The sequence below is a fragment of the Capricornis sumatraensis genome, chromosome 2, assembly GCF_032405125.1.
Source record: "Capricornis sumatraensis isolate serow.1 chromosome 2, serow.2, whole genome shotgun sequence".
Classification (NCBI taxonomy): domain Eukaryota; kingdom Metazoa; phylum Chordata; class Mammalia; order Artiodactyla; family Bovidae; genus Capricornis; species Capricornis sumatraensis.
In genome coordinates this window covers 121,011,700-121,023,524 of record NC_091070.1, presented here as the reverse complement: position 1 = coordinate 121,023,524, position 11,825 = coordinate 121,011,700, and the positions used below count along the sequence as shown (strand labels likewise).

The 11,825-nt window shown below is 46.9% G+C and overlaps 2 protein-coding genes across 2 annotated transcripts; both read left to right on the top strand.

Annotated features, from left to right (window-relative positions):
* Positions 1 to 673: 673 nt before the first annotated feature.
* On the top strand, positions 674 to 8,286 carry BNIPL (BCL2 interacting protein like). Its single transcript, XM_068966603.1, has 10 exons — positions 674 to 717; positions 1,711 to 1,806; positions 2,009 to 2,073; positions 2,291 to 2,515; positions 5,469 to 5,651; positions 5,838 to 5,940; positions 6,104 to 6,235; positions 7,421 to 7,507; positions 7,694 to 7,792; positions 8,250 to 8,286. Exons 1-10 carry the CDS (start codon positions 674 to 676, stop codon positions 8,284 to 8,286), a joined length of 1,071 nt encoding a protein of 356 aa, XP_068822704.1.
* Positions 8,287 to 9,168: 882 nt separating this feature from the next.
* On the top strand, positions 9,169 to 11,171 carry C2H1orf56 (chromosome 2 C1orf56 homolog). Its single transcript, XM_068963204.1, has 2 exons — positions 9,169 to 9,964; positions 11,095 to 11,171. The coding sequence occupies exons 1-2, from the start codon at positions 9,169 to 9,171 to the stop codon at positions 11,169 to 11,171; spliced, it is 873 nt and encodes a 290-aa protein (XP_068819305.1).
* The last annotated feature ends 654 nt before the right edge of the window (positions 11,172 to 11,825 follow it).

The window sequence follows — 11,825 nt, the reverse complement described above, 5'->3', positions numbered from 1 at the left end:
TTTATTTTGCATTTTGTTAAAGTATTAAATACTTTTTTCCTGTTTGAGGTTTTACTGTCTTTTTTTACAACTGTAATCAGCCCTTTCCCTTAGATAATTGCTTTAACTTCCTCAAGATTCATTTCCCTTCTTTCTGCTGTACTTACTGTCTTCCTTCTGTTGACTCTCTTTGGGAATAAGGAGCAGCAGTCTTATCTCCCCTCATCCTCAGCCTTTCCTTCAATGTTTCTTCTTCCAGAACTCTATCACAGACTTCTGTGTCCTTGATTTTGCTTATGCTTGAAAAAGTAGGCACACTATAGTGTTAAAACCAAAATGGTTTCTACTATTGCCTTTTTTTTTTAAGCAGCTTCCAGAAGGTTTTAAGGAGTCTAGAAAATTGTCTTCCTAGACTCACCCAAGACTAGCCACTTTAGAAAATGTACTCTCCTCCTCATAACCCGCCCCCACATAGGCAGGGTTTGTCTTTTGTGCAAACCTGCTTCTTGGGAAGGGAGGTGGCAAAACCTGTTTGAAGGTGAGGTTACCTCCCTTCTACCCCTCCTTCCTCCTTGGAGGCAAGAGCAACGACAGCTGAGACAGAGAAAAAGGGGGTACAGAAGTGCTGGGGAGCTGGGGCATCCCGCTCCTGGACAACTACAAGTGTTTCAAGGTGACAGGAAGACTTGTGAAGATGGGAACTATACAAGAAGCCAGAGAAAAGACGGTGGATCTCGGGTGAGTAAGGTCTTGGCTGACGTGATCGGAAACAAGGAGTGAATAGTCCCCAGGGATTTTCCCACCATCCAGCTCTTACCAAGTCCTAGCAGAGACGAGACTAAGAGAACTAATTGGCAGGGAAGGGATGGGGGTGGCCTTAGGTAGGAAGTACCAGTATCCTACGGGAATTAGGGAACAGGGGATTCCAGGGTAATTCCCTATTGCTTTTCTTTTAAGGAAATTTCTGTACTTTGATATCTGCCCCTGTTCTCCATTTTCTAACTCCCACCCTCCAGAATGGCCATGAGAAAAGCTGCCCCAGAACTGTGCTAAGATCCAGGCCTGCCTTCCCAGCAAATCTCTTCCTCCTTACCTTCTACCCCCACCCCTCTACCCATGCCATGGTTCCCCTAACCACTCCCCAGCGTGATGGAGGTAAAGCAAGCCTGACAAGGTGCCATCTTTCCCAGCTTTGCCCAGTGACAGCTGGGCAGGACTGTCGGGTTCCTGCCAATTGTAATGTGAAATACCTCTCACCCCTCCAGTCCCGGTGGAACAACTGCCACACAGGTCAGAATAATTTAGCTTTTGACCTTAGAGCTAGAGGGATCTTAGAGGGACCCTCCATGCTCCCTCTGCTCCTATACCCAGCAGTAGGGATGACTGCCTTTCAACAAGTGAAGGTGGTAGAAACATCTAGGAGACAACAGATCTGAGTTCTTTTTAAGGCCTGCCTTGTGTTCTGTACCTTACTACTATTCTTCACGCCAGTGTTCTCACCTACTATCCAGTTCCCTTAAGACATTGCCTAGGGACTTCCCTGGTGGTCCAGTGGAAGACTCTGCACTCCCAATGCAGGGGGCCCAGGCTCAATCCCTGGTCAGGGAACTAGACCCCAGGTGCTGCAGCTAAGATCTGACACAGCCAAATAAATAAATTATATATATATATATATATATATGATACACCTAGTTTGTCTCATAATGTTTTCTTTCTGGGGGACTGTCTTAGCATCGAGGCGAATGCAGAAGCAGCAATACTAGGAGCATCCTTGAGACTTGGGGAACTGGAGCTGAAGGAAGAATGGCAAGATGAAGAATTCCCTAGGTGAGATGTACGAATGAGGCTGGGAAAAAGAAGAGCTGGTCACAAATGGAGGGTGGGGATGGTAAATTTGGACTTGAAAGAGAGAGAGATGGGAAAAGAAAGAAGAAATAAAATTATGGTAGGGAAACAGAGTTGATAAAGTGATACCTGGCTTAATGCCTTAACCTATGTTTCTGCCCCCTTTTTGGTTTTCCCCGTCTAGATTGCTTCCTGAAGAGATTGGCCCTTCTGAGGATCCTCATGATCCTGAAAGAGACACACAGGCAGGTGGGTAAATGAGAACCTAGGCCTCAAGTCCTTGATTCTAGAATCAAGGTTATGGCAGCCTGTCCCCTTGTGGTTCTCCCTCCCTTTTCCCAAATGTCCTGCATTAGTCCTTTAGAATTCACCCCATAGTATCACTTACATATACAGGAATTCTAATGTCCTACACCAACACAACTCCATCTTTCTCTTCTTTTTTCCCCTCCTCCCCCAACCCCAGGCACCCCCAGCACTTTAGCCCTGTGTGGCCGGCGCCCCATGCGCAAGCGTCTTTCTGCCCCGGAGTTGCGACTGACTCTGACTAAGGGGCCTGGAGATAATGGAGCTTCTCCCACCCACTCTGGACCTTCTTCTTCTGATGGCAGTTCTGACCTGGAGGTAGACGAGTTGGAAACACCTTCAGACTCGGAGCTGCTGGACAGTGGACATGAATTTGAATGGGAAGGTGGGAAAGAAAGCTGAGGACTGAGCTGGTAGAAGTAGAGGCCAGTGTTAAAGCAGCTCGGGATGGATTTAATGGGACTGAAGTTAGAACTAATAAGGGGATCAAGAGGTAAGATGTGCAACATTTCCTTGGAATGGAAAGGCGGAGCCTACAGATCCAATGTGACGGTAGTCAGTATGAGGGGAGGGGAGGGCCACTTCATTTATTGGGGAAATTTTATTGAATAACTGTTATATGCTGTCAGTGAAAGTGTAGTTGCTCAGTCATGTCCAACTCATTGCGAGCCCATAGACTCTAGCCCACCAGGCTCCTCTGTCTGTGGAATTCTCTAGGCAAGAATACTGGAGTGGATTGCCATGCCCTTCTCCAGGGGATCTTCCCGACCCAGAGGTTGAACCTGGATCTCCCACATTGCAGGCAGATCCTTTACCATCTGAGCCACAAGGGAAGACATCAATGAGCTACAGCCAGGTTATGAAGATGAATAAGATAATCCATACCCTCAGGGAATTGTCTGTTTAGCATAAAATAAACGTATGTATAGATTAAGTGCGGTAAAGATTATGATCTACATGTATGTAGGATACAGATTAAGCAGGGAGAAGACAAAGGTCAGTTCTGCCTGAGAGCTGTTAAGAAAGACTTCACAGAGGAAACAATTCTGAGTTTATCGGGTAGCTGGAGAGGCATTCTAGACGGAAAAAAGCAAATTGGGCAATAGCATGGCATGATGGGGAATTCAAGGTATTGAGCATGACTCTTTGGGTATTAAGGAAAACTTTGATTTCTTCTCTACTCACACTTTTGATACCAAATGTATCAGTTTTCCCCCACCAATTCTCCAGACACAAATTGGATGTCCTACAATTCAGTCACTATACTTACCTGGAGTTAGTACAGATACTACAGGTTGAGGGCTCACCCACAAGACTGCCCTCAGACTTCAGACTTCAATCACACGTCCAGGTTGTCACCTGTGGTTCTGACTGACAGGGGATAAATCACAGGTGCCCACTACACCCTCCTCAGATTTGATAATTTGCTAGAACAGCTCACAGAACTTGGGAAAACAGTTTCCTTACTAGATTACAGGTTTATTATAAGAGGATACAGCTCAGAAACAGCCAGAAGGAAGCAATACATAGGACAAGTTATGTGAAAGGGGAGCACCACCCTCCCAGTACCTCTGTGTATCACCAAACAGGAACCTCTCAGAATCCCTTCAGTTAGGGTTTGTTTATAGCATTGTTCTTTGCCTGGGCTGGGTCTGCATTGCTGTGTGTGGGCTTTCTCTAGTTGGGACGAGTGGAGGCTACTCTCTAGCTGCAGTGCGCACAGGCTGTGGGCACACAGGTTTCAGCAGCTGCAGCACACGGGCTCAGCAGTGGCAGCAGGGCAGGCTCTAGAGTGCAGGTTCAGGAGTTGTGGCTCTTGGGCTTAGTTGCTCTGTGGAATGTAGAATCTTCCCAGACCAGGGATTGAACTCATGTTCCTTGCATTGGTAGGCAGATTCTTATCTGTCGTATCACCAGGGAAGTCTCAGTTAGGGTTTTTTTATGGAGGCTTCATATGTAGGCATGACTGATTAAATCAGTGACCATTCGTGATTTAGCATGACCTCCAATCTCTCTCCCCTTCTCAGAGGCCAGATGGCAAAAGTTCATCCCTCTGATCATGGTCACTTCACCTGGCAACCAGTCACCCATCCATAGGAGCTTTCCAAAGTTACCTCATTAACATAAACTCGTGTGGTTGAAAAAGACCTGTTATGAATAGGAAAAGATACTACTTTCACCTTTACTGTCAGAAGCCAGGAACAAAACCAAAATATATATTATTATATTACAGATCTGAAGGACTGGGCAGTGAAGAGAGTGAGAAAAGACTGTGTTAAATAGGCAAAGGTCAAATTATGGAGGTCCCTGCTGCCATATAAGGCGCTTAGATTTTATCCTGTAGGCAATGAGTTTTAATCAAGGGAATAACATGATCAGGTTTAATGGCTTTTAAAAGATTGAAAGCAACCTAAAGATCTGTGAGGAGGATGTTAATTCTATTACTGTACACCCATGCAATGGGATAGAATGCAACTATTTTTTAAAATGAAGCAGTTCTTTCTATGGCTATGGAAAAATCATGCAAAAACAGTGAATATAGAATATTGCTATTTGAGTGAAAATGGGAGGTTAGGGAAAAATGTTTGCTCTAGCAGTGGTGGGTGGGATGGAGGAAAACAGATAAGAATAGGGAGATAGAAGGCTAGTACTAAGGCCAGATAAGAAATGCTAAGAAGTTATACCAGGACAGTAAAAGCAGAAAGAATAATTTATTATCTAATGGAAGTAGACAGAGGAGGATCTGACTTGAGGGCTGGTAAAGAAGTAAGAGTCTTGGATGGCATAGAATTTTCTCTCCCAGACAGTTAAATGGATGGGGTCATTCATCAAGAAAGAATATAGCAAAGAGGAGGAAGAGAAAGAGTGTGAGTTGCACTTGGGGTCTGGTGACTTGGAGATGACAGAGAAACACAAAATAGAGGTGTCCACTCCAGACATTCAAGAATATGGGTCTGGTATCAGGAAAGAGGTCTGCGTTAGAGAGGAGTCATCACCATACTGGCAGTAACTGAAGACACAGGAACAAATGAGCTCACCCAAGGAAGGAAGGAAAAGCATCAGAAGAAAGAAAGAATCTGGGAAAATGGCAGAGGCCATCAAGCTACCATAGTTCAAGGTTACCTCCAGGCCATTGTCCAGTGACAAAGTGAGGATGATAAGTCACAGGAAAGAGAAATCAGCAGAAGGTTGGGTTGATTGGGCAAAGCAGCTAGTCATGGGTGGGGGGAAATGAGGAATTAGTTGTTGGGGTAATAAACACTAAGAATCTAAGGAAGTTTCAAGATGCTGAAGTTACGTATTCTGCCTTGTTGATCCTTCCCCATCCCTCTTTTTAGATGAGCTGCCTCGGGCAGAGGGCCTAGGGGCCAGTGAGGCAGCAGAAAGGCTGGGCCATGGTTGTATGTGGGATGTGGCTGGAGAAGATGGTCATCGCTGGAGGGTGTTTCGAACAGGACAGCGGGAGCAGCGAGTGGACATGACTGTCATTGAGCCCTACAAGAAAGTCCTATCTCATGGAGGTAATGGCTGTAATAAGTGAAGGGTTAAGAACTGTGACTTCTTGAATAAAATGCTGAAGCTGGAAATTCAGTTATTGGGTTCAGAATCCTTTCTTCAACTTCTAGAGACCCACAGAGATGCTCAACCTAAACAGATGTACTGTCCATCAGCACTTATTTATTGAGTTTTCCCCTTCTCCTCCCCAGGCTACCATGGTGATGGCCTCAATGCTGTTATCCTCTTTGCTTCCTGTTACCTACCCAGAAGCAGCATCCCCAACTACACCTATGTCATGGAACACTTGTTCAGGTGAGGTGGAAGGCTTAAAGGGCTCCAGAGTGGGTGTTATAGAGGGAAACGTTAAAAAGCACCCCTTCTCTGATCAGTAACTGACTGTCAAGTCTACAGCGATGTCCCTCTCACTCCCCACAACCCCAAACGCATACCTTCCCTGACAATTCCATCTGTCCAGGTACATAGTGGGAACCCTGGAGCTGCTGGTAGCTGAAAATTATCTGCTGGTTCACCTGAGTGGAGGCACAAGTAGGGCACAAGTTCCACCTCTGAGCTGGATACGCCAATGTTATCACACTCTGGATCGGCGGTGAGCCTCTTGGATAAGAGGGCTGTAACTTTCTCTTATCCTTTTCTCTTTCATCTCTCCATTTTGTTCTTCTATTCGGTCTCTTCTACTTTTTTGTTTTTTGGCCCTGGGATCTCATTTTCCTGACCAAGGATTGAACCCCAGGCACTGTCAGTGAAAGCCTGGAATCCTAACCACTAGGACCACCAGGGAACTCCCTCTTCCATTTTTCTTTGTCCGCCTACAACCCTTTCCAAGGTTCTCCTATTTTCTGTCCTCTCTTGGAGTCAAGGAAATCTAGTTTCAAATCTTGCCTTTATCATTTACTACCTGTATGACTTTGGACAAGTGATTTAACCTTTCTGGGGTTCAGTTTCCTTCTCTGTAAAATGCCAATAATATTAACATCTTTGCCACTAAGCATTTGTGAAAATCAAATAAATCAACGTGGTGCCTTGCCTGGCACATGGCAGGCAGCCTTTCCTTTTCTCATAACGTTGCTGATTATTTCATTTTTTACATCTCCACTGTCTTTTCTTGTCTGCCTTCATCCCTGACCCTTATGCCTTTTTTTTTTTTTTTTAAATTTAACTGTGTTGGGTCTTTGTTGTGACATGCAGGATCTTCCTGTGTCACACAGGATCTTTCGTTATGGTGCACAAACTCTGCGGTCTAGGCACACAAGTTCAGTAGTTGCAGTCCATGAGTTTAGTTGCTCCAAGGCATGTGGGATTTTAGTTCCCCTACCAGGGATCGAACCCACAACCCCTGCCTTATATGCCTTCCCCCCGCCCCCCGATTTTTCTTTTTTTTCCCTTTCTTCCTTCCATCTTCCATTTGGCCACTTTTCTCTTCTGGTTCCTTTGTTCTCTCTCCTCACTGGTCTTCACCTGGCCATGGAGGGATGAAGGACTCTACAAAAAGAAGTATGGGGGGCATAGGGCATAGGTCATAGGGCATAGGAAGGAAGTGGGGCTGAGAAGACCAGGCTAAGGGATTCTGAGAGAAGAGTTTCCTAAAAAAAGAGAAGGTTAAGCAAGATGGATGGCGCTGAGATGGCAATTAAAGGAATGGGGATTCGACCCAACTGTCAGAGAACTCTAGAAATTAGAGAAGTGAAGGAAATGAAAGTACAGAAGGTAGCTCCACCTGATCGTCAGGTATGAAGGTGGAAGGAGAGTAGGATGGTCTCATGCTCTTCTTCAGGCTCCGGAAAAACCTGCGTGCTCTGGTGGTTGTCCACGCTACATGGTACATGAAGGCATTCCTGGCATTGCTTCGGCCCTTCATCAGGTACTTGCTTTGGGGACAAAGACCCCTGCCCCCTCCCCACTTTCACAATCAACATTAAGAAGTTCTTGCCCCACTGTGGCTCTTTCTAACCTCAACCACTCTCTACTTGTTATGTTGCACTCTGTAAGGATCTCCAAGAGCCCTCTTCTTAGTATAAAACACACTTGGTTGATTCTCTCTTTTCAGTTCCAAGTTCACACGAAAGATCCGTTTTCTGAACAGCCTTGGAGAGCTGGCCCAACTCATCTCCATGGATCAGGTCCACATCCCAGAAGTTGTCAGACAGTGAGTCCTGGTTTAAGGATAAAAGTTTGGGATGGGATCTGTAAAAGCCAGTTCCCGTTTTCTTAATGCCTTGAGGGAGATACAAAGGAACTGAAAGACAGGCTCTGCTTTCAGCTGCTTCTGTGTATCTGGGAAAATGCCATACATGCAGAGAAGAAATTAAGGACACTACTGTAAAAAGAACAAATGAAAAAATTACCCCTAAAAGTGCATCAAGGAATAAAGGAGTAATCACAGCAAAGAATTTAAGGAGATTCAGACCGGCTCTAGAAATTAAGAAAGGATGTTGGCAGTGAATAGGAGAGAATATCCAGTGGGGGAGGGTTGTTAGGGAGCAAAGGATTCTACATGATGGCTGATCCAACCATCTTCCAGTTCACCTGGCTTCTCTCCCCAAACCCCTGAATAAAAACCAGGTCTGCTCTTGTACCGATTTCCCCCCCTCTTTTCCTCCTAGGCTGGACCATGATCTCCATGGCTCAGGAAGAACCTAGCACAGGACTGGAAAAATGGGCTTAAGAACCAATCAAAGATACGGATCTGCCTACACCCTAAACCCAGACACATCTGAGCTGTTTTGTAAATCATCTCATCTTCAACCCTAGTACCACTGGATCTTCACATCTCCGTGGCATGTCTTTCTTTCCATTACCCTGACGTCAAAGCAGGGCCCTGATGTGCTGGGTAACTTTCGTTTCAGCTGGAGGGCTGCATGTCGTGGCGTTTTTTTAATAGGAAAGTGCAAAGCTGTGCTGCTTTAGCTGTAGAAGCTTGGGCAAATCACTTCATCCCTTTGGAGTCCGCGATCCTTTTCGCATGGGGTATTCTCGAAGTCTGTAGAGGTGAGGGGTGGGCGGATGGGGAGGGCAGGCCTCCTCCAAGGGGCCAGGAACCAGTAGCCTCAACGTTGAAGAGTCGTCCTAGTTCCCTCTGCCCGTGCGTAGTCACGTCTGCTGCCTGTGAGCCTGAGCAAGGGCACTTTCAAAACCTGTACTTTGTCCTCTTTAGTAAATTCTGATCTGTAGTAAATTTTATCTCTTAATAAATCAGAGATTTATTAAGCACTGCGCCCAGGAAGTGAACTACTTTCCGCAACCGCTGCATCACACACGGTCCGTCGGTCGGTTCCGGCACGGAGTTCTCGCGCAGATGTTCCCGGGGGTTTTCACCTGAGTCCGGGGACCTGCCAGGGCGCCCCTTGGGGAGAGGGCTTGGGGGAGGGGCGCGGCGCGCGCGTGCGAGCCCCCCGCCCCTCCCCCCGCGGGCCTCGGTTCTAACGACCCGGTGGGTCTGGGTCGAGAGCTGAAGGGAGGGAGAAAGGTGGGAGCCCCAGCCTTCCTCACTGGCTCCCTCCCAACCCCACACCGTCCAGCCCCATGGTCCCCGCCGCCGGCGCGCTGCTCTGGGCCCTGCTGCTGAGTCTGGGGCCCCGGGCGGCGGGGGCCGAAGGCCTGACTTCGACCGCAATGCCGCGGGACAGTTTCCGCTTCGGGGGCCCTATGACCCGCAGCTACAGAACCACCGCCCGGACCACTCCAGGCGTTGTATCCCCAAGGATGAGGGTGACAATGGAGGATGAGGACGACGTCGTGGCCGCTGCCGACCGCCTGGCAGGCCCGGCCGCTGCGGAGCTCTTAGCCTCTACGGTGGCCACAGGCAGCAGGTCACGATTATCGCCGGAGGAGGATGGGTCTTTGGAAGAAGGGGTTGTGATTTACGCCAGAAAGAATGACACCGAGTCGGAGACTGACAGTACGACCCGCTTTACGCCTGGAAGGCCTAGCCCATACCTTACAGCGAATGACCAGGATTCCGACAAGATGAGTTCAAGCCTGCCTCACTCCACCTGGAAGGCTAATGTGGACTCACAGCCCTCTGACAGTACCACGAACCCGTGGTCCTCAGGAGGGTCCACCCTGAACCAGTGGCCGCCTCCCTCGCCCTCGGCCATGCCAGCTCCGGAGGATCTGCGGCTGGTGCTGTTGCCCTGGGGCCCGTGGCACTGCCACTGCAAGTCGGGCACTATGAGCCGGACCCGGGCCGGGAGACTGCATGGCCTTTCGGGCCGCCTGCGAGTTGGGGCGCTGAGTCAACTCCGCACCGAGCACCGGCCTTGCACCTACCACCTATGCCCCTGCAACCGCGAGCGGGAGGAGTGCCCCCTAGACGCAGGTCTCTGTGCTGACACCCGCTGCACCACTCAGACCACCACTCAGACCACCACCAGGGCCATCACCACCACCACCGCTCCCTTCCCCCCTCTAACCAGCAGACTCAGGCCCGCCCCTTTTATCCCCAGTCCCATTCCCAGCCCCCACCCAGCCTATGCTTTTTGGAAACGGGTCAGGATTGGGCTGGAGGATATTTGGAACAACCTCTCTACAATGTTCACAGAGATGGAACCAGTAAGTGTTTAGTGATGAGCCAGGATTTTTGTTAATGAATCTGAAAAGTCCTGATATACAGAAACCTGTTGCTAAACCAGCCAGCATGTCTGCATGAACTGTTACCTTGTTTGGTTATTGATTCATAATATGCATTGGTTATTCACATTTATTGTTAGCCATTGATTCCATATACCATTTCTTGAGCAACTGCTGTTTGGCTATTAGGCAACATGTACTGTTGGTCACTAGATGATTATTGACCAAACTGTTAAGATGGTAGTTATATAAAGAATTCTTGATGTGGAGATGATTAATGCATGTGGAAGATATTCATGGTTTTCAGTTTATTAATACAGCTTAACAGTAACAGCCACCAATATCTGAGGTCTTCCTCTGTGCACTTTGCCTGGATCAATCCTCACAACAACCGTATCATATTATTATTCACACCTTACAGATGAAGAAACAGGGCTTTCAAAGCTAGTAAGTAGCAGAATCACAGCAGGATTTAAACTAGGTTTGTTTGACCCTAGTGCCAATGCTCTTAACCACTACTAACCCAAAGAATTGTCCTTCTGGGATTCTCAGAAACTTAAGAACTCTCAAGGAAGGATAGTCCTTTACTTTTACCAAAAGAGCTACCAAAGTTCCTGATTGACCTGATAAAATATTCTCAAGGTCTCAGGATAATAGGTCCTTTGGGGAAAGACAATAAAATGTATACTTGGTTATTTTGTCAGTTTCTGTCCTTGTCTTTCTCCTTATATGTCCAATACCATTATTCAATATAATAAAGCATAGTGTGCAATAGTGTTGAGGGGATGAGGGTTTGTGCAGAGGGAAATGAGGCAAGGAAGGGAAAAGAATATAGATGTGGTTATAATATTTTCCCTTCTATTTTGTTTCCTCACCCAGATAAAGAGAAATCAGAGGTAATGGCCACTTCAACCACAAGAGGAGGTGTCAGCATCTCAACCTCTCCTCCCCCTTGAATCCCGTACCCACTGGATTTTAGTACAGAAAAACAAAACTAGAAAAAAACTGTTTGGTCATGTATCTTTGTACAGAGGTACCTGAAGGAGACCATAAATCTCTTGAACCTTAAAACTGAACTGTGTAGCTAACAGCATCTGACTTGGTCTCTTCCCCTCTCCTCCAGGATAAAAATGTTGATATTGCTCATCTTCCTCACTTCTATTTTTTAATGTCTATTCATGTCCTCTGTTTTTAATTTTTATTTGACTGCGCCGGGTTTACTTGAGGCACTTAGGATCTTTAGTTGCAGCGTGTGAACTCTTACCTGTGGCAAGGGGCCTCTGGTTCCTGACTAGAGATGGAAAGTCCTCATCTTCCTCATTTCTAAAGTTGCTTTTAAACAAGTACTTCTTTAAAGACTTGAAAAATCTCAGATAAATGCCCCCCAAAAAGGAACAGGAAGAACAAGTTGAGCCCTTGGCAGGTGATAGTGGTCTTCTTGCCTTCACAACCCTTAGCCTTCTCTCCTCAGAAGAGGCAAGGTCAGAACAAAACGCTACGACAGCCACTTTCTTGGAGCTGCCTTCATTAACAATGTTTACCCTCTAACCCACACATACCTGTAGTGATTACTCTGCAACTATTTTGCTTCAACTTTTTTTTATTTGAAA

Excerpts from the sequence above, each read along its gene's own strand:
- BNIPL (XM_068966603.1), top strand. The coding sequence starts at position 674 with ATGGGAACTATACAAGAAGCCAGAGAAAAGACGGTGGATCTCGG. Across the intron at positions 1,807-2,008 it reads CAAGATGAAGAATTCCCTAG|ATTGCTTCCTGAAGAGATTG; the intron begins GTGAGATGTACG and ends TTCCCCGTCTAG. Across the intron at positions 5,941-6,103 it reads GTCATGGAACACTTGTTCAG|GTACATAGTGGGAACCCTGG; the intron begins GTGAGGTGGAAG and ends CCATCTGTCCAG.
- C2H1orf56 (XM_068963204.1), top strand. The coding sequence starts at position 9,169 with ATGGTCCCCGCCGCCGGCGCGCTGCTCTGGGCCCTGCTGCTGAGTCTG. Across the intron at positions 9,965-11,094 it reads GGAGTGCCCCCTAGACGCAG|ATAAAGAGAAATCAGAGGTA; the intron begins GTCTCTGTGCTG and ends TTCCTCACCCAG.